At 39.4% G+C, this 27,651-nt stretch overlaps 2 protein-coding genes and 2 long non-coding RNA genes across 5 annotated transcripts in view; 2 read left to right on the top strand and 2 right to left on the bottom strand.

Moving 5' to 3' along the window:
• Positions 1–27,651, bottom strand: part of LOC121799207 (kinesin-like protein KIN-14A) — a 135,527-nt gene that overhangs the window by 41,000 nt on the left and 66,876 nt on the right. The window lies entirely within an intron of this gene.
• LOC121799210 lies at positions 2,642–5,307 on the top strand. The gene is made up of 3 exons (XR_006050190.1): positions 2,642–2,816; positions 3,869–4,053; positions 4,648–5,307. It is a non-coding gene; the product is annotated as an uncharacterized LOC121799210 (long non-coding RNA).
• LOC121799208 lies at positions 9,365–11,135 on the bottom strand. 2 transcript variants are annotated; one of them, XR_006050187.1, is made up of 2 exons: positions 9,758–11,135; positions 9,365–9,662 (listed from the first exon to the last, which is right to left on the bottom strand). It is a non-coding gene; the product is annotated as an uncharacterized LOC121799208 (long non-coding RNA). The 2 variants fall into 2 exon arrangements; XR_006050188.1 differs by having other exon boundaries at positions 9,779–11,135.
• On the top strand, positions 14,929–15,681 carry LOC121799203. Its single transcript, XM_042198544.1, has 2 exons — positions 14,929–15,093; positions 15,162–15,681. The coding sequence occupies exons 1-2, from the start codon at positions 14,968–14,970 to the stop codon at positions 15,675–15,677; spliced, it is 642 nt and encodes a 213-aa protein (XP_042054478.1). The 5' UTR covers positions 14,929–14,967; the 3' UTR covers positions 15,678–15,681.

Below are 27,651 nucleotides of genomic sequence, written 5' to 3'. Positions count from 1 at the left end.
TCCATGAAGTCCACCGGTTCATCCTTCTTCTTCTTAACCTCTCCTCGGTACGGAAATGGTTTCAATTGTTTCCCTGCATTTGTAGATCTTCCAACTGGAAGCTCGCCGGTTTCCTCTTTTGTTAATTCATTCTCTGCTTCTGGCTCTGGGTCTAGGAAAAATGGTTCAGCTTCACTAGGTAGCGGTTTCTCTAGATCACCTTCGTGAAAGTCATCTCTTCTTACGGCACTGCCCCCCTTCGAGTTTCCAAGTTTGGGAACTGAGTTCTTCCCTTCTATGCCTTCCGCAGGCAGTGTCTCTTCATTCTTCCTCATCACTGGACCTTCATAGCCACGCCCAGATCTTAAAGTGATTTGACTGATGTTAGCTCTGTCTGGAGGCCTTACTGAGGTAGGAATCTTTCCTTCATTCCCTCGCATCTCGCTCAAGGAAGTTGTGATCTCGGAAAATTGCTTTGCCAGCATATCCATTGCTGCCTTCTGGTCCAACTGAGCGTCCTGAAGCTTATGCACCACGTCATTGTTGGATTGCATGTTATTCTGTATATGCTGTTGAGAACTGACTAGATCATGCACCATATCATCAAGATTCCTTGGTGGTTTAGAATTGGGTTGGCCGGGATTTGGTCCTGAACCCTGGTTCGGTCCACTCCCTTGGTTCAGGCGAAAGTTTCCCTGACCCCCTGAACTGTTGTTGCACTGAGTTCCCGGCCCTTGATTCCCCTGGTAAGTAGGTTGGGAATTCTGATAATTTCCTGGGTAATTCCTTTGGTGTGGCGGTACATAAGAGCTCCCCTGGTGATTTTGATTCCTGTTCCCCCAATTAGAGTGATCTCCCTGACTCCGGTTGTTCTAGTTGTTCTGCCCCTCCTGATTTCTCCCAGACCAGTTAGTCTGCCTCTCTGGTTGTTGGGTAAACTGGGTGTTCTGTTGTGTAGGTGGCTGGGTCGGGTCATTGTCAGACCATCTAAAATTAGGATGGTTTCTCCATGGTGCATCCCTTTGTCTCCCTTGATTCCAACTCCCATCTGGATTCCAACTCCCCATCCAATTAACCTGGGGTAATCTCCTTCTTGAGGGCCATAGTATTGCTGGGGTGGAACTTCTCCTTGACCTGGAGGCTTCTCCTTCTCTTGTGAGGCTGGTGGATTAGTCTTCTCGATTGCCTTCAGTAGTGCTTTCTCCAGCCTATCTGTTCTCGCCTCGACTCTTTCGTCATCTTGCTCCCTGCGCTGACCCTCTCCTCGTAATATTCCTCGGGCTGTCGTACGCCTTTTTGGCCTCTATCAACTTTCCCAAGATCTCTCTCGCTTCACTTCCTTTTTTCTTCGTAAAGTTTCCCCCGCTCGAGGAATTCATTAGATCCTTGGATTCAGGGCTTGCTCCTTCATAAAACAGATAATAAATTTTTGCCTCGATCATTCTATGATTCGGGCTAGCGTCTAACAATCCCTTAAACCGCGACCAATATTGACTCAGAGATTCATCATACTCCTGCTTACACTCCACGATTTCCTTCTTAAGAGCGTTTGTGTAACATCCCAAACTTTTGTGACTTCTTTTTATGTAATTGGAATTTTGGGGAATTCTGAAACGTTTGATTCTATGTGATTAAGTGCTTTGTATGAAATAAATTGACGTGGTTATTGTGGAATGACGAGCTTGAGATTTATGTTATTCCAATGTGGGGAAATAATTAATAGGATCATGCATTTATCCTTTCTCGAGTCGATTCATTGAAATATTCGGCCCTTCCTAATTATTGAAATAATACTTCTTCTTGTGGATTTAATTAATTATTTTGGGATACTTATCCAAATTAAATCCAAACCAAATGACCCCTAAGTTGTACTACATGAAATTCGAACTCCATTTTATTTTTCCTTGGGAGTTTTCGAAAATTTCCTATAGGAGAAAGAATTAATTTCTTTTTGATTTAATTGGTGCTTTATTGACTCCCTTCCTTTGAATTTAATCCAATTAAATCATGTGATAATGTATTTCTTCACCCAAAATAAATAGAGAGTTGGGATATTTTTCCTTGGCTATTTAGCCTAGCATTTCGGCCCCCTCCAATAAAATTGGAGAATATTTTAATTGTTTCCTAATTTGTGGGATCCCTTTTTATTCAAATAAATTCCTATGTCTATTTAATTGGGGATGTGAATATTTTTTTTCTTCTATTGTTCCTCCATATCACACGCCCCTAAGCATTATTTCTTTTGTGGGAATTTAATTAATTATTGCCTTTTTATGGGAGCCTTTTTCCATAAAGAAATTACCTAATTTAAATCCTATTCTATTTAATTGGGGATTTAAATAATTTCCTTGTACAAATTTCCTCTTGAAATTTTCGGCCCCACCATATTAATTCCTACTTGGAGATTTAATTTATTTTGTTCCCTTGTTTATGGAATATTCACCTTTAAATTCCTAATTTGTGAATATTCTCTCCAAGTAAATATTGCTATATCTCCTTGTAATTAAATTAACAAATTTTGACTTCCCCACCATTCAAACCACACGCCTACTTCTATACTTAATTGTGGGAATTTTATTTTTTTTTATCTCCCACAATTTAATTAATTCATGAGGTGTGGATTATTTTAATAACATCAACCCTAGCCCCCATTCCCCAAAAATATCGTCCACTCCTTTCTCCCTCACTCACACACGGTTTGTCTCCTCCATCACTCTCCCCTCTCCAAAAACCTTCCATTCAAGCTTTGATCTTGCTTCCGTTGAAGTTATCTTCGAGAAACTCCGACGAATCGCTCCATTCCACGTTTCTACCGTTTTCGTTTTGTCAAAAGGAAGGTATAATCGCACACTTCTCCTCCTCTTCCGTTTTTGAACCATGTTTTGGGTCCTACATGCATGTAGAGAGTGTAGGTTGATAGATCGCAAGTTTTAACGGGGGAAAAATCGTGTGTCGTAAGAACTTGTTTGATTTTTGCATTTGTTGGTTGAAATCATGTGTGTTGGATCGAAATATGTGGTGATGATATGAGTTTGTATGCAAATATGTGTATGAGTAACGTGTAAGCATGATGATGTGTTTTCGAGCATGAAGAATCGGTGTTTTCGTTGTGGAAATTTAAAAACCCTATTTTCGAATTTGAACCAGAATTCTGTGATGCTCGACTAGTGACTTATGATCTGTATTCGACCCATCAAACGAACGAATTTTGCTACGAAATTTTTACTGAGTAAACTTCAAGATGTTTTCTGTGTCTCGTATGAATTTCAGCCTGTTTTATCGAAAAATGAATTTTTAATAAATATTTGAAGTCGACTGCGCAAATCTGCCAGAAACGTGAGTTCTCGCCATGAATGTTTCGTTTTCTGTTTGACTGACCAAATGAACTCCGATTGATGTAATTCTTGAACTATATGAAAATTTGAAGTGTCTTCTGTGTTTTGTTAAATTTTCAGCCTTTTGGGGCATCGTATGAATGTATGGTGAATTTTTCAAATAAACTGCGCAATACTGTCAGAAATTGTATGTTCCGACCAGAGAGTTCAATATGTGATATGACTGACTAAATGACGTGATTTCGATATGAAAATTTTCATGGATGAACTTGAATGTGTCCTCTGTATCGTGACCAAAATTTAGCATGTTTTGAGGTCGGGTGAATTTAAAGTGATTTTTACAAAACGGTCGCGCAATTCTGCCAGTTTTCTGCCTTGATTAAATGACAATTAGTTTCAAGTTTAAAAGTGTTATTTGATGCATGTATGTGCAAGGAACGTGTTTAAATGCTGAAATCACTTGCGATAAGTTGAAAGGTGTTACGTGTGTTTTATACCTGTTATTTGATGCATGTATGTGCAAGGAACGTGTTTAAATGCTCTCTCTTATATAGGTGCGGAGATGATCTTCTTGAAGCCTTCACTTGAAATTTCTGTTATGTTCTTCGGCTTAGCGACCTCCTCCGTCTGGTTATTTCCTTCATAATGCTCACTTTTATCACCAAATTTCCTTCGCCAGACAATTGTCTTCCTTTCTTCCTTGGCCTGGCGATATCTACTACACACCTGGCTCAAAAAGGTGCGTTAGACCCCGTAAATGCATGAACTTAACCCTACTACCGATGCATGAAATTAGCCTTATCATACCCTTTCACTCTAAGACGTTGTTCCTTGAATTAAGTACTTCTCTATGACACGCTTATGACTAATGAGTTTAATTTAGTTGCGAAATAGCTACACTCACTATTACTAGGGAGTTGTGGTCGTGACAGATTAGTTTTTATTTAATGTGTCAACAATATTTGGGACATCAGTGTTGATACACGATAGGAATAACTCTTAGTAGAGATTGAGTCGGATGAATGTAGAACTAAATTACTAGAATTACAAATGAGTTAATGAAATCACTACCCCAGGATTCCCTTGTCTCTTTTGCTTTCTCATACCAAGTTAACTCCAAACTGCGTATCAGTTTCATTAATTGCTTTATTTATTTTGGTCTAGTTAATTAATCAACCCAAAAAATCATGTTTTTCCAAATATATATGAGGCTGGGTATGTGGTAAACAATCTGTAAATTTGTGCTATTGGTGGCAAACGGTTTATGCTATTGGTGTGATGAGACTCCTAACCACCATTGAACTAAGAGGAAATCATTTGTGATACATACAAGGTGGATGAGTTCAATGAGGAAATCATTTGTGATACATACAAGGTGGATGAGGCTGACAGAGAAGTTGAGGAGGAGCCGAGGGAGAATAAAGAAGAAGAAAGAGAAGGTTTAGTAGATGTTCAGCTCTCACTACGTGTGGTAGGCAAACATGGCCCTTAGATCATGAGGATATAGGAGCATGCCAGAAGGACAATAACTATCAACATTACAGCAATGTACTCCGAAGTGTGGTGACTCCAATTGTCTATATCATTAATTTGGAAACTTATGAACTTATCTTGGAAGGATAATAACTATCCACATTGGGAAAGATTAAATGGAATTTTAACAAATTGAGCATGGTGTCTGAAATAGGAGGAGTGGAGTTGAAGCTACAGGGTGAGAATTGCCGGCTAAAACTAAGCAGTTGCATGCTTAAACATCTTAAATCAATATGGTGTAGATGAAAATGAGATGAAGTCGAGTCTACTGATGCCTAAAGTGGAGGAGGATTTTGGGAGTTGTTGTAGAATGCTTACAGAGAAAATATGACCTGAACTTAATTACATTCTAACAGCTTATGCTGGACTTTTTGAAGAGCCAAATGACTGTTAGGGTTTATATACAAGAAATCACCTTTCGAGTGATTGAATACTGTAAAACTCTAATAATTATTTTCCAATGAATGCAACAGATTATTTTTGTCATAATGTTGTTATGTTTTACATTTAATAGATGTTTATTGCATATTTAAATGTATAAGCAAACATAACATAAGTCTAAATCTTTGTTCTAGTAGACCGGTTGTGGGCTGCGCTCAATTTAAGGTACGCGGTCAGTTCTGAACAAAGAAAAAAAATATGAATTTCAAAACCCAGATAGACCCAGACTACCTATCGTGAAAGGTTGCAATGTCAGTCCGATTATTTCTAAGCCTTATTGAAATATGATGACGTTGGTGTGGTATAGCACTGAATGGATCTAACAGCAAGACGAGTCTTTATGCTATCTACTGAAAGACGAGGTCTTGATAATTAATTTCTTAATCAATGTATGTTAGCATTGAGCATACGATATTGAGTATCTACTACTTTGACTTACCAAAGGTGCGGGTTTTTCGTCACCCAACGATCCAGGTATATTGGGTAGTGGTGATCATTATCTAGCGGTGCTAGGATTGCTATTATGTTGAATCGTGCGCGAGGAGAGTCTCGTTTGATAACATCCACAAGAGAAGCTCGAAACAAGGTTTTATTATTCGGAACCTAGCTAGTTGGAGTTTAATTACTCTATGAATAATAAATAAGAGTTTCTTGCTAAGTCCACTCTTGGAGAATAAAATATGTTAATTAATTAAGTCCATAGTAGACATTAATTAATTAATGGATGTTTCTATCTTAAACGCTGGAAATGAATTAAACAAATAAAAGGAAATCCGGAATACTTGTAATTTCAGATTTGGAAAGGCAGTGCAATATTACTTCTGTAGTGGCTGCTTGTAATATTCCAATATAAGCTTATATTAAATTGTGGGTTCAATTTAATTAGTAAAAAGCTAATTGGGTGAGGCCATGTCCAAATTCTTCCTTAGATCCCTGACTGGGCCCAATATGTGACTTAATATAAATAGGAGAATAACGGAGACATAAAACATAATTATTAGTGCTAGAATTTTTGTTCCCCTCTAGACAAAGAGAGAGAGAGTTCGAAAATTGCTCCCTCCGTGAGTTGAGTTCTGTCTTCATTATTCGAGTCCTAGTATTCTGGTGAGATTTGCCCACACAAATATCAGTATACAGTCCGGGACACCAGTCAGAAGATCAGAGGTCGAGTACTGAAGATCTTCACGTGGAGACGGAGCAAGCCATCATCGATTCTTGATTGAATCAACAAGGTAAATTGGCTAATTCCGTAGTGAGCATGTTTTAGGGATTTTATATGCTAAAGCATGTTTTAATTCAAGTTATGAGCATGATACATGTGATAATTACGCGAATAGAATTTGTCTAAATAATCTGCTAAATAGATCAAATTTATGTGATTGGATTTCATGCACGCTTCCGCTGCCAACCCCTTCAATGACTACCTCCATAGAGGGACCAAGATCACATAATAATACTCAAAGAAGGGGCAAAAGCAATGAGTACTATACAAAATAAATAATTTATAGTTTAAAATAAAATAAATATTATTAAACTTTTTGACTAAATAACTGATCAAAACCATCTCACTCTTAGAACAAATTAAATAAATACTCCATGATAAAACAAATATGTGTATACGATAGCCGAGCCCATTAAATATATTGGTACTACTTTAAAATTAAACATAGATTTCTTTCTCTCTCTGCACAAAGTTGAGCCGTTGTTTTTTCCCCTTCTCTTTTTTTTTCGCTATCTCTCTGCATCTCAAAAAATTTCTCGACAAGTTCTTCAATCGGCAACCACTCTCTGGAAATCAGGCAAGTCCTTGCTTCTATTCGAAAATACATTAGTATGAGGGATCCCAGTGCAAAATTTAGAAACTTCATAAAGTGAAATGCAGTAACTACAATACATCTTTGCTTTATTACTCTTTAAGAAACAAAAAAAATGACAATTTGGGATGTGATATGATTTCTTTTCATCCTACCTCTTAGGTCATCTCCTTAAGCAATCTCCAACCATCTACACCAAACTCAAACTTATTTTTCTAGTTCTGTCACATCAAACAGTAATTCTACTCCAACCATTTACACAAAACACAAACCCAAAAGAAAATTCAAATTCACCTACTTTTTCAATCTTACCTACATATTTATTTAAATTATACATTAACCCCACAATATTTTATCAATAATTTTCCAAACATAAATAAAAAATTTAACACTCCTACAATTATTTGTATTAAAATATTTATATTATATTAAGTATCATATTATATAAAATATCATAAACTATACAAAATAAAAAATTTATAGTATAAAATAAAATAAATATTAATAAACTTTTTGACTAAAGAACTTATCAAAACCGCCTCTCTCTTAAAACAAATTAAATAATACTCCATAATAAAACAAATATGTGTATATGATAGCCGAGCCCATTAAATATATATGTACTACTTTTAATTTAAACTTAAATATCGTTTTCTCTCTTTGCACAAACTTGAGCTATTGTTTCTTTACCTTCTCTCTTTTTTTGCTTTCTCTCTGCATCTCAAAAAATTTGTCTGGAAGTTCTTCAATCGGCAACCACTCTCCGTAAATCAGGCAAGTCCTTGCTTCTATTCGAAAATACATAAGCATGAGGGATCCCAGTGCAAATTTTAGAAACTTCATAAAGTGAAATGCAGTAGCTACAGTGCAACTGCATCTCAGGTGTATAACTTTTCAAGAAACGGATAAAAGGACAATTTGAGATGGGATATGATTTCTTTTCATGCTACCTCTTATGCCATCTCCTTAGTCATCTCCAACCATTTACACGAAACTCAAACTCCTTTTTTCCAGTTCTGTCACATCAAATAGTAATTCTACTATAACCATTTACACCAAACACAAACCCAAAAGAATATTTCAAATTCACTTATTTTTTAATAAATTATACATTAACCCCACACATTTTATCAATAATTTTCCAAACATAAATAAATAATCTAATACTCCTACAATTGTTTGTATTAATATATTTATATTATATTAAGTATCATATTATATAAAATATCATAAACTATACAAAATAAATAGTTTATATTATAAAATAAAATAAATATTAATAAACTTTTTGACTAAATAACTGATTAAAACCGCCTTCTCTTAAAACAAATTAAATAAATACTCCATGAAAAAATAAATATGTGTATACGATAGTCGAGCCCATTAAATATATAGGTACTACTTTTAATTTAAACCTAGATATCGTTTTCTCTCTCTGCACAAACTTGAGTCGTTGTTTCTTCCCCTTCTCTCGTTTTTTCGCTCTCTTTGCATCTCAAAAAATTTCTCGACAAGTTCTTCGATTGGCAACCATTCTCCGTAAATCAGGCAAGTCCTTGCTTCTTCTCGAAAATACATAAGCATGAGGGATCCCAGTGCAAATTTTAGAAACTTCATAAAGTAAAATGCAGTAGCTACAGTGCAATTTCAAGAAACGGATAAAAGGACAATTTGAGATGAGATATGATTTCTTTTCATGATACCTCTTATGCCATCTCTTTAGCCATCTCTAACCATTTACACCAAACTCAAACACCTTTTTCCAGTTCTGTCACATTAAACAGTAATTCTACTCCAACCATTTACACCAAACACAAACCCAAAATAATATTCTAAATTCACCTACTTTTTCAATCTTACCTACATATTTATTTAAATTATACTTTAACCCCACAACATTTTATAAAAAAATTTCCAAACACAAATAAATAATTTAATACTCCTACAATTATTTGTATTAATATATTTATATTATATTAAGTATCATATTATCTAAAATATCATAAACTATACAAAATAAATAATTTATAGTATATAAAAAAATAAATATTATTAAACTTTTTGACTAAATAACTGATCAAAACCGCCTCTGTAATGGTCACGATCTAATTACTCGAACTTTATGAAGTAATTAAAGGGACGTGAAACGAATGCCTCTTCCTAAATACCTTAAGTACGATAATTATACAATTCATATGTTAGAATTCCACGATTAGTAACTAACATAGATATGGAAATTTAAAGATACGAGCAAGGATCGAATAAAAATGGGAATGTGTCCGTTTATTCCTTAAGTAAATAAAATACATGTTACTTTACGAACTATGTCTTAACTTACAAATGGGTGACAATGAAAATGAAGGAAAAATAATACATTCTAACTTTATAAAACGTTTCGTACATGTTGAAGGAAAAGAAAGCTTGGAAAAACACTACCCTACTACAATTTAGAATTTGCTAAGCTTCGGCCCTTCCTTAGGCCCGGTTTTCGGCCCGATTGTCGACGGCCGTTGGGCCCGGGGCATCCAGTTGACAGCCGGATGTGATCAGCCCTCTTTCCCTGCCGAATACAAACTAATTAAACAAAATAAACGCACAAGATACTAAGGCAATTAGCATCAAACCAAGTAAAGATAAGAGGCAACACGGCTTTACTTGATGAAGACCAAAAGTTACCAAATTTAGGAGTATGGAGGGCTGCATTTCCTGCGCTCCACAGTCCATACCCAGCTGCTACAAGCCAAGGAAAATCCACAGCCACAGCAGCTCTGCAGAGATCCAGCCGCAGGGATCAGTTAACCACATTGCAGAGTTGTACACCTGCAAAAAGCCGCATAAAAACTCAATGAGAACGTTGCAAGACACAGAGAGACTGAGGCCACTGCAGTAGAGTAACAAATGAGGATGGAATTGCATTTATTTCTCACGAGTACATGCCCTGCCTTATTGCAATCAGCCAATGAACAATCAACCTAGGGACCCTTTTTCTGCACAAACAACCAGCCTTGCAGGCTTTCAGTTACACAAACCCTTATATATATAGTATAGTCCCCTTAGCCTCACCCCTTCTACCACAACATACTCAGCAAGCACGTTATCAAGTTGGAGAGTGAGAGAGATTGAAGCTAGGAGTGGGGAGCAGAAACAGTGCAAGAGAAGGTAACCCCACCTCCGTTTCAAGCTCAATTTAAGTATCATATCATCATGTAAATCTCAAGCATGCAAAGACCCCATCGTTTCAGAACTTAAGCATGATAATAACACTAGATGAACAAGTAAAACAGTAGCAACACCATATGATACTATCCTCACAAGCCATCGCCTAAATCTTGTTGAAGGCATGCTAAATCATAACCCGAATGTAGGCGTATAGTAAAATCACTGCAATCGAGCTCAAACGGTCGAATTTTCCCGACTGAACCTACAACTTAGACATCCTAAAAATAGCATAATTTAGGGATAAGGAAATTCTACACCAAACGACAAAAGATTAGGGAACTTAGCTTCGAGTGAGATCGAGGGACGACGGAGTACGAAAGCTGCCATGAGGCAGCTGGGCATGCTGTGCTGAAGAAGACAGCGTGGTCAGAGGTCAAGCTCGACGGCGATGCTCCTCTTTCCTGCTCCGATGGCACCGGGACGGCGAGGAAGACGGCCTCACAGCCGCGGCATCGGCTAGGGATGGCAGTGAACGACGGCCAGAGATCGACTCGCCGGAGAGGGGGAAACGCGACGGCGCTCGTTCGACTCCCACCTAGGGTTCGACGTTCCCCAATTGGAGAGTCTTCCATTCGTTTTAGGAAGGAAAGGGAGGAGAGAGTAAGCCGACGGTAGAGAGAAGGCGGCGTCGGCGACGACGGTCGCCTCCGGGAGACGCGATGAGAGCGGCGGCTCCGTGAATTCACCGAGGTGGAAGGAGGAGTTATGGTTGTTTTTCTTTTCGCAAAGAAGGAGGAGTTATGGTTAGATTTGGGGATTTTTCTCCAAATGTGAGAATGAGAGAGAGAAGGCAGACGGTAGGGAGAGAGGAGAAAATCGGGTTTATAGGCTATTTTACCTTTAAAATAACGTAAATGTACCCATTTTGTTATCTCTTTCATATATGGGAAAAATGTCACCTATGTTGGTGTGTCTATAAGTAAAGACGCCAGCATAGTTGGCGTTTTATAATGTCCTCGTATTTTCTCCAAATACAATTTAAATAAAACACGCCAACTGGGTTGGCGTGTATAATTAAAAAAAACGCCTTAAGGGTTGGCGTGTTTAGGAAATTAGAAACGCCGATTTCGCCCTCCTCTCCGCGATTTCGCCCTCCATTCATCAATCAATGCTAGTTTTCCCCAAATTCGTATGTTTTTTTCGGTTAGTATGCTCATCTTTTACATTATTAGAGTAATTGTTGGATAGTTAGCTAGGGTTTGTAATGGGTTGAGAATTGAGTTAAAATTGATGTTGCATTGTTTGGGTTTAAGTGAATTTGTGTATTGTTGAGATAGTTGATATATTGGTATTTAGCTAGAGTATAAATTTGATTATAAACTGATAAGGCTAATTTCATGCATAGGTCTAGGGGATAAATTCATATAATTACGGGGTATAACACACGTTTTAAGCCAGGTGTGTAGAAGAATTTAGCCAGGTTCAGGAAAGAGAGAGGACAATCACATGGTCCGAGGAAACTGGCGAATGAGAGCATTGTGGAGCAAATTGCAAGACGGAGGAAATGTCAGAGCTGAAGGGTAGAATGGAGATTTCTACGAAGTCTTCTAGAAGATTATGTCTGCACCTATATAAGGAAGGAAGCATGCATTCTAGAGGGATCTTCTCTGTGGAGGCCTCATTAACAGTCTGTGGCTCGTAGCTCACTTTTTTCTTTTACACACTTGGGTTCTTTAGAGGAAAATTCTGGGGGTTTGCATTTTGGGTTCACTTTTCGCTTTCTCGCATTTCAGTTGGGTTGTAACACCGTCCTGTCGAGGGCGAAGAAACAAGTTCCATTTTATTTTCTCGTATTTTGTGGATTTCACAGAGCTTCGCTGTTCGGAGCTCGGCCCTCTGTTTTTTACCGAATATTTCTATGTTTAATGCAAGTTTAATTTTCTGTCATGTCGTTGATGTTGATTTCTGATTTCATTTCTGTGATTATCTGGAGTTTGAGTTAGTTTACTTGTGTTGGATGCGTTTCGTAATTGTTCACTGAATATGTGCAGAGTAATGGCTGGATCGGGTTGATCAGAGTTTGTTGTTTGGTTGAATCGGAGGTTTGAATTTGGTGTTGTAGCTGAGTTGAGTGGAATCGTTTGAATTCGGTGTTGATCGGTTTAGATCTGTTAGATCGGAAGTTATGGCGTTGATTGAGGTTGTTGTTTGGTTCGGATCGCTTGGATCCGGAGTGGATTAAGCATCCGACGTAAATCCGAGCAGAGTTGGTTTAAATTTATGCCTAGCCTTCGTGTTTTCATTTCATTCCGTCGAGTATATGTAGATCATTTTTATTTCCGATTTGTTGCAAGTTTCCGACGACCCAACTTTTATATTCTGTTCGAATCTAGGTACGTGCTCTGTTTTCTTCATCTTCGTTTTGATTCAGTTAAAAAATGCATGTCGTTGTTAGTTAGAGTTTCAGTTTGTTATTTGCAGCCTTTCTGGCGTACTTGCAAATTCTGGAATTATGGTCCCCACTGTTATATTCTTCATGTCTGATTCTATTAGGTAGCCATTTACACGGTCTAGGAAGGGAATTTAATATCACGTAGTCTTGATGATGTTTGATCTCAGCATGTTTACAGTTTCCTAGGTCTAGTGTTTACATTTCTTGCCTAGGTCTAGTAGTAGTTATACCTCAACACAGTTTGCGTGGCAGCAGCCGCCTTTGTCAAGAGTCTCTAAACGCTTTCTTACGTGTCCATCTTCGTGGGATCGACCCCTGCTTCTCTATACTAATCTATAGTATTCGGGTTGAGGGATCTTGAAGGGGAGTTTTGTGTGTACAACGACAGAGTATTCCGTGTTCCATTGAGTTCCTAGACCAAGTGATCTAGTGGATTCATAGGACTTGGTATCTCGACCTAGCATAGCACATCGCATTTTCACAACACGAACACACATCTTTCTCTCTCTCCCTTCATAAACTTAAACCCGAGGGTTGTTATAGCTTAAAAAGTGGGCAAATTGATTTGGTTTATGTGGGTTTTGGTTTATTTGGATTTTATTTGGCTTATAAACCTAAACCCTAGTGACAAATTATTGATGTATATTGTTTAGTTTGAATTGTTGATTTTGTGTAGGTGAATTGTGTTATGATTTTGAATGTGCAATGTTGTGTAGGTGAAGTTGTGTATTGTGAATTATTTGATATTAGTGTTCCATTTTATGATATTGGATTAAATTGTTTCTAATTATTGAAATTGTTTAGGTTTGTTTATTGTTTAATTTGGATTATGAATGTTGTGTAGGTAATTTATGGCATCATCTTCAACTTCTCGTCGTCGGCTCTTATGCGGTCCTGCGGATCCTTCTGTATTGTATTTTCAGAGACAATACGTCTCTAATAACATATGGGCAGGAGTTCCATCCGAAGATGTACGCTGCCGACGATATGAAGGAATCATTAGGGATGTTCCCATACATCCCCATGTTTTGGCAGTAGTGGACCAGATGGGGTTCTGTGGTATATTAAGGTGTGGTCAACCAAAGGACATTGACCACTATCTTATCACCGCATTGATTGAACGTTGGAGGCCAGAGACTCATACGTTTCACTTTCTAATCGGTGAAGCGACTGCGACATTGGAAGACGTGGAGGTCTTATGGGGCCTCAAAGTTGACGGAGAGGCTGTGACGAGTTACATCCCCACGAAGGATGTGGGATATTGGAAGGACGTGTGTTTGGATTTTCTAGGATTTGTGCCAGACGCAGCTGAGTTGAAAGAAATGGTTTGGAAGCATACAAGCTTATCAAATCAATTGAGGATTGAGCTGAATGATGAGCACAATCACAACATATATGCTCAACGTGCTCGTATCTATTGTCTGCTATTACTTGGTGGGCCGATGATCCCGAACGCCTCCGGAAATAAAATTCCGTTCTTCTACCTGCAATTTTTCATGGATATAGAACAGTGTTTTAACTATAGCTGGGGTGGTGCGACGCTTGCTTGCTTGCTTGCACTACAATTTGTGTGAAGCTGCCGTTGTTGCTAAGAGGACCAATGTCGGGGGAGCTTTACCTTTGTTACAGCTGTGGGCTTGGGAGAGAATCTCAAATATTAGACCGAGGATGCTAAATCCCATCCTTATAGACTACGCACCATGTGCAAGCGCGTAAGTTGTTCACTAATTCAGTTTTTATTCAATTTCCGTGTTATTCGCTCATAATTTAAATTTTTTAGATGGAATGGTCCGATATCATATGTAAAAGCACCCGGGCATTGTATTGAAAATTTCCGAGATCAGTTCTCCATGATGCACGCCAACCAGGTAATTCATATACTTATAAATTGTTTTTTGTTTGTTGTTTTTTATTGAAATTATTTTGAATAAATTTGTTTCACATGTAGTTTATTTGAAGGCCTTATCTCCAGCGGAACTTGCCGGAATGTTGTGTTACCGGTCGTCCTAAATGGACGTCGATAACAACTCTTATTTGTTGGAATCTGGTTGAGCCACACCTGCCACAACGAATGTTGCGACAATTTGGGATTGTCCAACCGTATGTCCCTCTCGTCCACCGCTTTCACGGTTCTGATTTTACAAAACAGGATCGCCGTGGAAAATCTGGCCGGAATTGGGCTGAGTGGCACGCCCATCATATACAGGAGTGGGACAATAGGCACGACTTGGTGTGGACTGATGTGGAGTATACTATGGAGCCTGTTGCAACCGATGAATATATGAATTGGTTTCGCCAAATAACTGTGGTGTATTTAACCAAACCTGGCGTGCATCTTGAAGAGGGCATCCACGAAACGGCATCTTCTCATAACTTCGCGGTAAATTGCAAAAACTAGTAATTATTTAAATTCATATTATGATATGTAATTAACTTTGAAAATTGTAGGTGGAGACGCTTCACAACATACGCCACTTTCTAAGTGGCCAAGATATGACAGAACATCCGGCTTTGGAAACCATTTCGAGGATGGTTGACGATGGATTGCAGATATCCGGGGAGGCTGACGTGATGGACTACCGTCCTTCCCAGCGCTCTGCAATGGACATGGACGTACCCGTGAGGCAAAAGGGAAAACGACGAACCAAGAAGAAAACTGCCAGCGGCGAGTCATCATCTCAGGTCGTATATGCCTCCGATGATGATTTTATGGATCCACCTCCACCTAGATCTGCAATTCGAGGCTGTCATTCTGTCAGCCACACCAGTGGTACAAGAGAAGATATTGGGCTCAGTGATGCCCACGCTTTTCTACCGCGGTCGTCTGTGCGAGATGATTTTTTTGGCGTGGATCTAGAGAACGCTGTTGTTCAAGATACTCCTCCCTCTAGGATCCCTAGATCTACATCTAGAATTGGGAAGGGGATACAGGGCCTGTTTATGCGGAAACGGCGAGACGAATAAACTAAACCCCAACTATTTGTATTTGATGATGCAATTGATATTCGTGTTATATTGGTAATTTGATACATCCTCTTTTTATACTTATTTATATTGATAATTTGATACACCCTCGTGTTGTACTTATTTATATGGATGAAAAAACGGAAGCTTGCAATTTCATGCAACTAGTTTTATGAAAGTCGCCAGTCCTATTGGCGTGTTATAGTGTGTCACAAACACGCTAGTCCCATTGGCGTGTTACACTTGGATTAATGTTTGGTCAATTTTTTCTACGACAGATTGCAACGTTCTATAATGACTCGCCAACTCCATAGGCGTCTTTGGGTATAAACACGCCTACATGTGTGGTGTTTTTAGTAAAACACGCAGATGGCTGTGGCATTTTTTACGTAACACGCCAACCCCGTCGGCATTTTTTTATGTAACACGCCAACCACGTCGGCATTTTTAACTTACCTGTATTTCCATAAAATACGACGACATACAGTTCAAAATTGTAAAACGCCAGTACAGGTGGCGTTTTCACTTAAAAACATGCCAATCCGGGTGGCGTTTTTACTTAAAAACACGCCAATGTGGGTGACGTTTTTCCCATATATGGAAGAGATAACAAAATGAGTACATTTACGTTATTTTAAACGTAAAGTACCCTATAAACCCGATTTTCTCAGGGAGAGAGTGTATTTTTTTTGGGCCTATCTCTATTATATCCGGATTGGGCCTTTTTTTGAATTGAAATTGGGCTTTTTTCAATTTAAATTACATTCGGGCCATCAAATTAAATCCTTTGGGTCACGTTTGTATTATTAAATCGGGCCATTCCCAATAATGAATTTGATCCAATGGAATTTAATTCCTTTAGGCCATGAAAAATGTTAGCCATTTTAATACTTTGACCAACGAATAATTAATTGGACCTAGTGGCATTTTAATCAAATTAAGTATTTTAATCCAAAGAATTAAATTTGAGGATGGGCTAATGATAAATTATATCATAGAATGGGCTACCAATTAAAAATACGAGCATGACTAAAAGTCTACTTTAGTCAATATGCTTTCCTAATGTTTTGCCAATTAAATGATGGGTAGCCGCTATCTTTATCTCGCGACATTTAAAGATAAAAATTTCCAGAATTTAACTAATGCTCGAATAATTAGGTAAATTCCCAAATAATTAAATCGCTTGATTTAATTAGCACTTAAGGATTTTATGGAAGAAGAAAATAAAAATATTCACACGCTTAGGAATGCATGCACGCTAAATAAATACTTAAGTCTATTCACACGAGGGGGAGCCCCTTGTTGAGGCCGCGAACCCCCTCCCCGCCAAAGGCCCAAATTCCGTCGTGGATATTGAAGAAATGGATGGCATGAAAGGTGCGGTGAATTCACCGGAGCCAGGCTCGGTCCTCGGCGAAGATATGACCGTTGGTGATGGAAAAGACAAGGAGGCGCACGGTTCCCGACCATGGAGCGTTGTCTCATGTGATGCAAAAGGATCCTCGACTGACGCGTAGGTCAACTTGCCCGAAATGGAAAAAGCAATAAAACCCCTTTTGAAAAGTTGCTTTGTCCCTTACCAACCCAATGAGTCACGTGTTGTACCGGTTGAGGAACTCCCAATTGAGGTAAAAAAAGACAACATCCTCCACATGGCCTCAATGGATACGGCGGAGATGCTTGATACCTTGACGGCGCAGCCGCTGCTCGCCGTCACCTACCCGGCTGTAGCACCCCGGAAAATTTTGACTTTTTTTATGTTATTATTTTTATTTTTATTTGATGGCTTTTTTTAATTAATGTGGATGTTGAATAAGAATTTCTTTTGTGGAAATTGAGTCTCTATGTGTTTGAGTTAATTATGTAAAATTAGTTGTTGTTGGTTATGTGAGTTAATGTGATTAAGCTTCCAATGTGTGAATTAAATTAAGTGGGATCATGCATATATTTCTAGCCATATTATTTGGAAATTTTGGCCCTCCTATCCATTGGAAATAATACTTCATTTCTTGGATTTAATTAATTGCTTTGGGATATTTATCTAAATTAAATCCAAACCAAATTATCCCTATGCTATTCTACATAATTTTCGCCCATATGCCTTTCAATTACTTGTGGGATTAATTTATTTGTTACCTATTTTGTGGGAGTCTTTTCCTACAAGAAATTACCAATTTAAATCCTATTCCTATTTAATTGAGGATTTAAATATATTTTTTTAAAATACTCCCCTAGTACACATCCCTTTTCCCTATTTTCACTCCACAATTTGTTTTATTTTTTTATTTTTGTTTATTTAAGTGGGGAATTAATCCTAGAATATAAAAAGGGAGAAACCAAACCCTAGCCCCATTATTTCAACGCCTTTTTCTCTCCCTCTCCTCTCTCCCACATGTTTTTTCCTCTCTTCCTCTCCTTCTCCACCAATTCTTCACCAATCCTTTGTTCTTGCATCAATTTGGAGTTGGAAATTCAAGATTCATCGAAGAATCGCATCAATTATCTTTCATACCGATTGTTTTTGAACAAGAAAGATATATTTGAATTCTCTTTCTCATTTTTTTCCATTGAATCCTTGTTCTTGATTCCCTCATGCATATAGTGAGTGTAGCAATCATAGATCGCATAATTAATCGGTGGGAATTTGTGTTTTGTGTGAGGAGATTTGTGAATATGCGATTTTGAATGAATATGTGTGAAGTTTGAATGATTCATTGGTGAATGATGTGTGATTATATGAGAACATGATTGTGAAAACCTTTTGAAGCATGTTTGTGTGTGGGGAGCATGAAAAATTGTGTTTGGATGAATGAGGAAGAAACCCTAATTTCGAAATTGTGAAGCCTGAAAACTGTGGTGTTCGGACAGTGGATTCCGACGTATTTTTGACTGACCAAACGATCGAATTTTGAGACGATATTTTAACTGAGTAAACTTCATGGTGTTTTCTGTGTTGTGTGTGAATTTCAGCCCCTTTTGACGAAAGATGAATTTTTAATAAATTTTTGAAGTTGACTGCACAATTCTGCCAGAAACTAGTATTCTCGCCCAGAGAGTTTCATTTTCTATTTGACCGACCAAATGGCCTCTTTTTGATGTGAAATTTTGAACTAGATGAAATTTGAAGTGTCTTCTGAGTTGCGTGAAAAGTTCAGCCTCATTGGACATCGGATGGATTTTTGGTGAATTTTTCAAACCAACCGCGCAGTTCTGCCAGATTTGTTGTTATGTGGAAATATCACTTGTTGCCAAGTTTGAGTGAATTATATGATGGATGTATGATTTAGGAATGTATCTTATGACGTGGTTATGTGTTATACGTTGATGTATGCTAGGGTGTTGTTTTGTTATGGTTGTGAACGTTTGGGATGGGTAAATTAAAGAGACGATGAAAGGAACGTTAGGGCATGCATGATAATTGTTGTGATGGAAGGCTGATTGTGCTATATATTTATGGTGTTGACAAAGGTTGTTGTGCATACGCGGGTACGAAGAGCAAGTGTTTCAATAAAGTTGTGAACAGTGTTTTGTAAGCAATCGAGGTGGGCTTTCTTTACTAAAACTCTTTTACGCTTTCAAAAATATGATTGTGGAGCTATAAGGGTGGTTTAAAGTGTTATGTCATGCCATGATTGTTTTGATGTTGAGATTGTTGCCTGATGCCTAGTTCGTTTGAGCTTGCTCCGTTAGGCTATAGGGCTGTGATTGTTTTGATGTTGAGATTGTTGCCTGATGCCTAGTTCGTTTGAGCTTGCTCCGTTAGGCTATAGGGCTATGTGTGAAAAGAATTCAGGTCTGAGTAGGGCCGCAAACCCTATCAGGCTGTGTACACATGTGGGATCGTGAGCCGTCCTTGCTAGTCGGCCGGTCTCGTGGGCGAATAGTGTGGCCACACTTTCGTCGCACTATGGTAAGAGGATGTGAATGATTGATTGTTGAGAAAGTGGGGAGATTGTTTTTCCTGGCCAGGCTATGAAAATGTTTTTGTGATACTCGATGATACTTCTTTTCTAAAATGTTAAAACTTGAGATTACTATGGTATGGATGACATAACTTCTATCAAATATTTTGGCGTGTGTTCACTGAGTATATCAAATACTCAGCCCTGCATATATTTTCTTTATGTGCAGGTTGAGCGGTGATGTTGCGGCGAATGTTGAGTCGAGTCTTAAGAAATTCCGGATGCGTCGTGTCTTCATACATAGGCGTCTCCCTTTGACTCTCTAGATACCTTTATTCCGTTGCCTTGTTTCGAATCATTTTTTGATAAAGTCTTTCGTTTTGCTCTACACTACTTTATGACATTAATTACCTTGAGATATTAACCCGCTGCTTAATTGTTTAGTCGATTAAAACTTTTCTTTTGAAGCTTTGTTTAAGATGTTGTCTTTCATTGTTTTCCCCTTCTTCTTCCCCGCTCCTTAGTCCCTTCCCTAGTCACGATTTCCCCGTCTTTACTATCTTTAGTAAGGGCGGTCGTGACACCGGCGGCGGAACAAATGTTGGTTGAACCCCTTCCCCTTTCTCCCGGCACCCACCGAACCCTGAATTCCGACGCAAGATGCTCCCTTTGCTCCATCCTACGAGGAATCCCCACCACTTGAATGGGGAAGAATCCGGAGGCTGCGAGCCTCTTTCGAACATGGCCAACCGCAACCGGAGATTAAAGGGACGTGGCCAAGACTGAAGACGGGTGTCCAGCCACCCCGAAATACGGAAGCCCCCGCGAGCTCGTCTTTGGACATGGGTGGTCCTAGCCAGGCCGACGAACCAACGACGAAGCCGAAAACCCCGGTGGGAGACTCAGGAACACTCCGGAGGAACCAAGATAGACCCCGAGAGTCTGACGCTAGTGCGACGCGAATGAGCCACCCGAGATCCATGGCGGACTTGGTACGGGATAGTTCGACCACCGACGGTCCCCAAGCGTTTATCCCGGATAATATCCAAAGTATTGGGTACGCAACCGTCTCAAATGGCCTCCCGACAATTTGTTTCTCCGGTGAGGAAATCCAAAAATTGGCGACGAATCTCGGGCACGCCATCGTTGGTAAGTTTTCCCACTCTATCCCCACGTCCCACCAAATTCATAAGGTGCTTGATAATATCAAATTCATTCGTGGTTTTACGTGGAAGTACATTAACGCTAAACATATCCTTTTCAATTCGAGGATATTGCGGATTATGCCCGGATGCTTAGTGGCCCGAAAGGCGGCCCGGTTTGGTTTGTTGATTGACATCCGATGAGGGTTTTTAAATGGACACCGGACTTTGATGCATATTGTGAATCACCCATTGCGGCTATATGGTGCAATCTAATAGGGCTTCCTATCCACTTGTTCGAACAATTGGCATTGTTTGCCATTGGGAAGCTCTTGGGAACGCCGATACAAGTAGACTGTGCAACCGTCAACAAGACAAGACTCTCATTTGCCTGCATTTGTATTGAAATCGATATCACGAAACCGCCCCCCGACGAAATCATACTTGATATCTATGGCCGGGAGATTGTCCAACAAGTCAGATGGGATAAAATTCCTTCATATTGCCGAGAATGTAGACATGTTGGCCACAAAAGTGAGGTGTGCTATGCGGCCGGTCGAGGTGAATGCCCCCCTAAAAAGAACTACAATGTGGTTCCTACAAAACAGTCACATGCTGGGGCACAAGGATGGCAAGGGAAATATGACACACCGAAACAAAACGGGAACCATAAGGAGAGGAGACAAGTCGGAAGGCCTGATGGATTGGAAGGCTTTTCGGGCAAGGGGTCGGATGCTAGTGTGAACACCATTCAGGGAAAGGTTGGTCCCGACATCTTGGGAACGCTCCAAGAAGATCGTGGAAAATCTTCGGACATCCGGCCCGAAGACCGAGCTGGTCGAGAGACGCCGAAACTTCCCAAGGGACACTTTGCCAAATTCATCCCGCGAGAGAGTGAGTATGCGGCCACAGCTGGGGGTTACAACCCCGAATGGTTCGGGATGCCCCGTCTTGCTCACGCAAAAACTAGAGATCCTGGGCGACGTCCTAGTTCGGTGGCCGTTGGCCCTCAAGCGTCAAGCAAACACTTGAGCACTAATCAATACTACGCCCTAATGGCAGAAGAGAGCTATGAGGAGGATGGTGTTGGGGAAGGGGATACAACATGAATGGAGATGCAGACTTGCCCCGAAACCGAAGAGAATACCGATTCGGTCATGACGGCCGAATCTCTCCCCGAAGAGTCCAACCTTCAACTTACCGTATTTCAAGGGGTTCCTCCCAACCCACCGGGTACGGATTTCCTTTGTTAATTATGTCTATAAATCTCTTATTTTGGAATGTTAGGGGTATCGCAAATGCGCCAACCCAAAACGTCCTTAAAAGATTAATCAAGTCTCATCATATTAATTTTCTTGCATTTTTGGAGCCGTTCACAACACCCGACCCATAGAGGTTCACTAGAGAGTTGGGGTTGTCTTTCGCCGGCTCGAATATAAATGGGAAAATCTGGATTTTTGTGGAAGAAGGGGCTAGTTTTGAGCTGGAGGATGACTCGGATCAGATCCTTCAAGGACGGTTCGCATCACCCCACCTTGCGAACCCCATCACCATTGCGACTGTCTATGCGAAGTGCTCGAGGGCGGAGAGGTACCAACTTTGGGACAAAATGCGAGAACTTACACACACCACTGAGGGGACACCGTGGATCATTGGAGGGGACTTCAACAGCTTCCTTTCTCCGCGGGACCGGGTAGGTAGCGATACAAACAGATAAGTCGAGATGATTGATTTTGCCGAGACCATCGAGGACTGCAGACTCCTTGATCCGGGCTTCGATGGATCAGAATTCACATGGTCCAAAAATGGGTTGTTTGAAAGGCTTGACATGGTCCTTATGAATGAAGCGTGGGCTCGGATATTCGATGCAACGAGAGTTACAAATCTTCCTCGAATTTCCTCGGATCACGGGCAGGTCCTTGTCAGATGCAAAGCCCCAACCAGCAATCAGGGAGGGAGAGCTTTCCGGTTCCAAAACATGTGGGTGCGACATGAAGGGTTTGAGGCCCTCGTGCACGAAGATTGGATGCAGCCTACGGAAGCAGAGGGGCTACTCAACCTCCAAATTAAGCTCGGAAGAATCAAGAAGACTCTTAAGCGGTGGAACCGAGAGTTTTTTGGAAACATACACGCCAACATTAGAGTTATTGAGGAGAATATTACCTCAGCGTAGGTCGACTTCGAGGAGAATCCCTCACCCCGGAATAAAATGGGGGTCAATAGGCTAATTGCCAACTATATTCTCCTCCTGAGGATGGAAGAGGACTTTTGGCGTCAGAAAGCGCCCTCCGTTGGCTCGCGAAAGAGGATAAAAATACGAGATTCTATCAAAGTTGGGTTAAACAAAAGCGTGTCAGGATGAGAATCCACAAAATCAATGCTGAGGGTCACGAACTCTTGGACGAGAATGAGATCAAGCACTCGGCCCAACTGGATGATCTAACGATTGTCCCGGATGCGGAGGAAGTTAAGGGTGCCATCTTTGATATTTCCGAGAATAGCGCCTCGGGCCCGGATGGGTTCTCGGCCACTTTCTTCCAAGCTTGCTGGGGCACTGTGGGTCCGGATGTCGTGGCAGGGGTTCGGCAGTTCTTTCTTGGGGCATTCTTCCCCCGGAGCATCACGGCCACAAGCATAGTGCTCATCCCGAAAAAGGCTCAACCAGAGTCTTGGGGGGACTACCGCCCGATTAGCTTATGCAACGTGATCAATAAGGCCATCACTAAAATCATCACAAAAAGAATAACACCTCTTCTTCCACAGGTCGTCTCCCCAAACCAAAGTGGCTTCGTGAAAGGAAGGTTATTACACGACAATGTACTCCTCGCTCAGGAACTGTTCCATGAGCTCCCAAGGTGCGTCCCAACGCCAAATGTTGCGATTAAAATTGACATGGCCAAGGTATATGATCGTGTCCAGTGGCCCTTTCTACTTAGAATCCTGAGGAGCATGGGGTTCCCAAACATGTTTGTGTCGATGATCGAGAGATGTATCAGCAAATGTTGGTTTTCAGTGCTTATCAACGGGGCACCTTCAGGCTTCTTCAATTCCACCAGAGGCCTTCGACAAGGAGATCCCATATCCCCAGCGTTGTTCGTGATCGTGGTGGAATGCCTCTCGAGAGCCATCGATAAGCTAATCTGGGGGAAGAGAGAAATGACATTCAAGGCCACTCAACGATGCATGGAGATCAGCCACCTTTCCTATGCCGATGATATCATTATCTTTACACAAGCGGCCACGACTTCCCTCCGAAGGCTTAGAAACTGTCTTGAGAACTACGCCGAGGTTTCGGGCCAACAGATCAATCTTGGTAAGAGCAGATTCTATATTGCGGAGACACACGACGAGTGGGCCCAATCGATCCAAAGTGAGAGAGGATTCTCGCGTGGAACCTTTCCCTTCCTTTACTTAGGTGTCCCTATATACCGAGGGGTGAAGCATACTGATATGTTCATGTTTATTCGTGAGAAGGTTGTCTCGAGGATTAAATTTTACCTTCGAACTATAAGTGTCGTTGTGTCTTCACACATGACGTCACTCTTTCTCTTGGTCGTTTCCACTGTGACATTGCTTTTACTTATTGTTTATTTGGCCAGCAACTTAAATTGTTTGGATATTTGAATACTCAGTACCTTTTGGTTAACGTCAAACTCTTGGTCATTTTCTTTGAATACTAATTGTTGGTCAAACTCTTTATTGAAACCCCAGTTCCCTTCGTCTGTTTATTAAATTCTTTCAATTACAATCGCCCGTATTTATTAACCCTAAAGGGCGGTCATGACAACTGAGTACTCCCATACTCAGCCCTGCATGTATGTATAAATGTGCAGGTTAAACGTCAAGAGGAAGGAGGGTTGATCAGAGTCGATGCTATTAAATAATCATGTGGATTGCTCAACGATTCGTGTCTTCATACACGAAGTCGTTTAGTAGGGACCTATTCCACTGTATTTTGTTAAGTGAGAATTTCAACCTTCGAACTCTGATTTAGTTGACACGATGAATTATTCTATTTCGAGAATTTGTAATCAAATATTCGGTTCCTACTTTGTAGTATTCATTGATTGGCCTCTCGTCAAGTTTTCCTTAAATTTCACCCCCCTTTCTACCCCACTTCTTTAATCCCCATATTAGTCGTGAATTACCCATTCTTGTTACCCTTAGCAAGAAATGGGTCGTGACATACACATTGCACACCCTCTGCACATCACACATATACGCACACTATACACGCATACATATTAAACAAAAATTACACATTGTACACGAAATACATATACAAAATACAATCATTAAAAAAACGCAACACTCAGTACGCGGCACATACTACTAACACTGCACATACTATAAATAAAATATACAAACTTACACAAAACACATGTACAACAATAATACTTACATACATTGCAAACGCTACGCTACATATACTAAAACAAAATACTCTATTTATATACTATACAACAAATATATACATAAATGGCACCTACTACGCACACTCACTACATACAATTTATACTACGCACTAAATGGACTGCACATACAACCCACAGTCACTGCGTACACAAAATACACAATTTAAATATACTATACAATAAATGCACACATAAAATACAAGATATATACATGACACATACTACAAATATTAAATACTTTATAAATAAAATACACAAACACAATATAAATTAAACAAACTTCATACACATTGCGCACTATAAACACGCTATAAATAAAATACACTACACATGTACTATAAACACACATGCCTACATTGCACACACTACGAGTAGTAGCACAAAGTACACAATTTACACATTGTACTATACACACATGCCTACATTGCACACACTACGGGTAGTAGCACAAAATACACAATTTATACATTATACAATAAATATACATATAAAATACACAATTTATACATACGTGGCACATATTACAAATATTAAACACAACATAAATAAAATACACAAACACAATATAAATAAAATAAACAAACATTAAATGGACCGCACATACTACACACATTATATACAAAATACACACTAGTACACAATTCACAAAATAAACATACTAAACACCACTATACAAAAATAAAAACTTTACACTATAGACAAAATACACACTATCCACACAAAATATGCAATACACACACTACACTACACACACACTACACAAGATACATGCACACACATTAAACACATAAATATAAAACAAACAATACACACTATACACGAAAAACTAAATACAATTATTATAAAACATACTATACATACTCGGCACATACTACGAATAATATTACACACACTATAAATAAAATACACAAAACACATGCACAACATAAATACATACACACATTGTGCACACACTATAGATACTATTACAAAATAAACTATTTATACACTCTGCAACAAATGCATAAATAAAATACACAACTAATACACACGTGATTCATACTACAAACATTAAAAATGTTAAAAATAAAATACACAAACACAATATAAATAAAACAAACAATACACACAATATTATAAAACATACAATACATATGCGACATATACTACAAATACTAATACAAAATACACTAGTTATACACTATACAACAAATGCACAATTAAAATACACAATTTCACACACTGTACACACTACAAACATTAAACACGATATGAATAAAATACACAAACACAATATAAATAAAACACAAACACACACAACTCAACGACACTAAAAAATGAATAACACTGCATAAATACTACGTACTATACACCTTAGCACATAACACACATTGGACTCCCTCTGCACATCACACATATACACACACTTTACACGCATACATATTAAAAAAAATTACACATTGTACACTAAATACATATACAAAAAACAAACATTACAAAAATGCTATGCGGCTGAAGCAGCATATTTAACCGAAGATTCGTGTGTGCTTTTATGCAGAGAATCCACTAGATCACAAGGTCTAGGAACTCAGAGGATCCTAGAAGTCTCGGTCGTCGGACACACAAACCCCCCACGCTTTCAAAAAACCCTCAACCAGCTATACTATGGATTAGTATAGGGAAGCAGGGGTCGATCCCACGAAGATGGACGCGTAAGAAAGCATTTAGAAGACTTTGGGCAAGTTGTTGGCTGACCAAGTAAAGAACTTCCTAATATAGCTACACAGAAAGCGAGTAAACAGTGGGGACCATTTTCCAGAAATAGAAAGCGAGCAAATAATTGTATCTTCGCCCTACACAAGGACGGTGTTACCCTACATCAAACAGCAAATGAAATGACCCGAACCCCTACAAATTTCTGAACATTCCCCCAAGTGTGTGGAAGTGAGTGAGCTAAGAGAGCCAAGAGCAAAGTGCCAAAAAAAAGTCCTCCCCCCTCTTTAGATTGTATGCTCTCTTCCTTATATAGGTGCGAGTTTGATCTTCTAGAAGCCTTCGCAGAAATCTCCATTCTGTCATCCAGCTTCGTGATCTCCTCCGTCTAGTCATTTTTCTCCACAATGCTCACTTATTCGCCAGATTCCTTGGGTCATGCAATTGTCCTCTCTTCTTCCTGGACCTGGCGAACTTTCTACACACCTAGCTTAAAAAGATGTGTTAGACCCCGTAAATGCACAAATTCAACCCTTTAATCAATGCATGAAATTAGCCTTATCATACTGCTCGCACTTAAACCATACTTGTCCTCAAGTATAAAGACAATAAAAGGAAATAAGGCGAATTTCAATGCATGATTATCCTATGACCAACTCTACAGACACAACAAAACCCAAAACTACTAGACCTAGACACACTAACAGATTAACAAGGAGAAAATAACACTTAAAAAAACAACACACAAAGGCATGAACTAGTTTCCATTTTTAGGCAGCCGTCCCCACAAGCTTAAGGTCTATTCGATTCGTCTACAGTCTCC

Source organism: Salvia splendens, chromosome 4 (assembly GCF_004379255.2).
Source record: "Salvia splendens isolate huo1 chromosome 4, SspV2, whole genome shotgun sequence".
Classification (NCBI taxonomy): Eukaryota; Viridiplantae; Streptophyta; class Magnoliopsida; order Lamiales; family Lamiaceae; genus Salvia; species Salvia splendens.
The sequence above is the reverse complement of the archived record's forward strand: the minus strand, read 5'-3'. Positions and strand labels throughout refer to the sequence as shown.

Bases quoted from the DNA above. Each gene is read 5' to 3' on its own strand.
- LOC121799203 (XM_042198544.1), top strand. From the start codon at position 14,968: ATGGAGCCTGTTGCAACCGATGAATATATGAATTGGTTTCGCCAAATA. The intron at 15,094-15,161 runs GTAAATTGCAAA...TGAAAATTGTAG, and splicing joins CATCTTCTCATAACTTCGCG to GTGGAGACGCTTCACAACAT.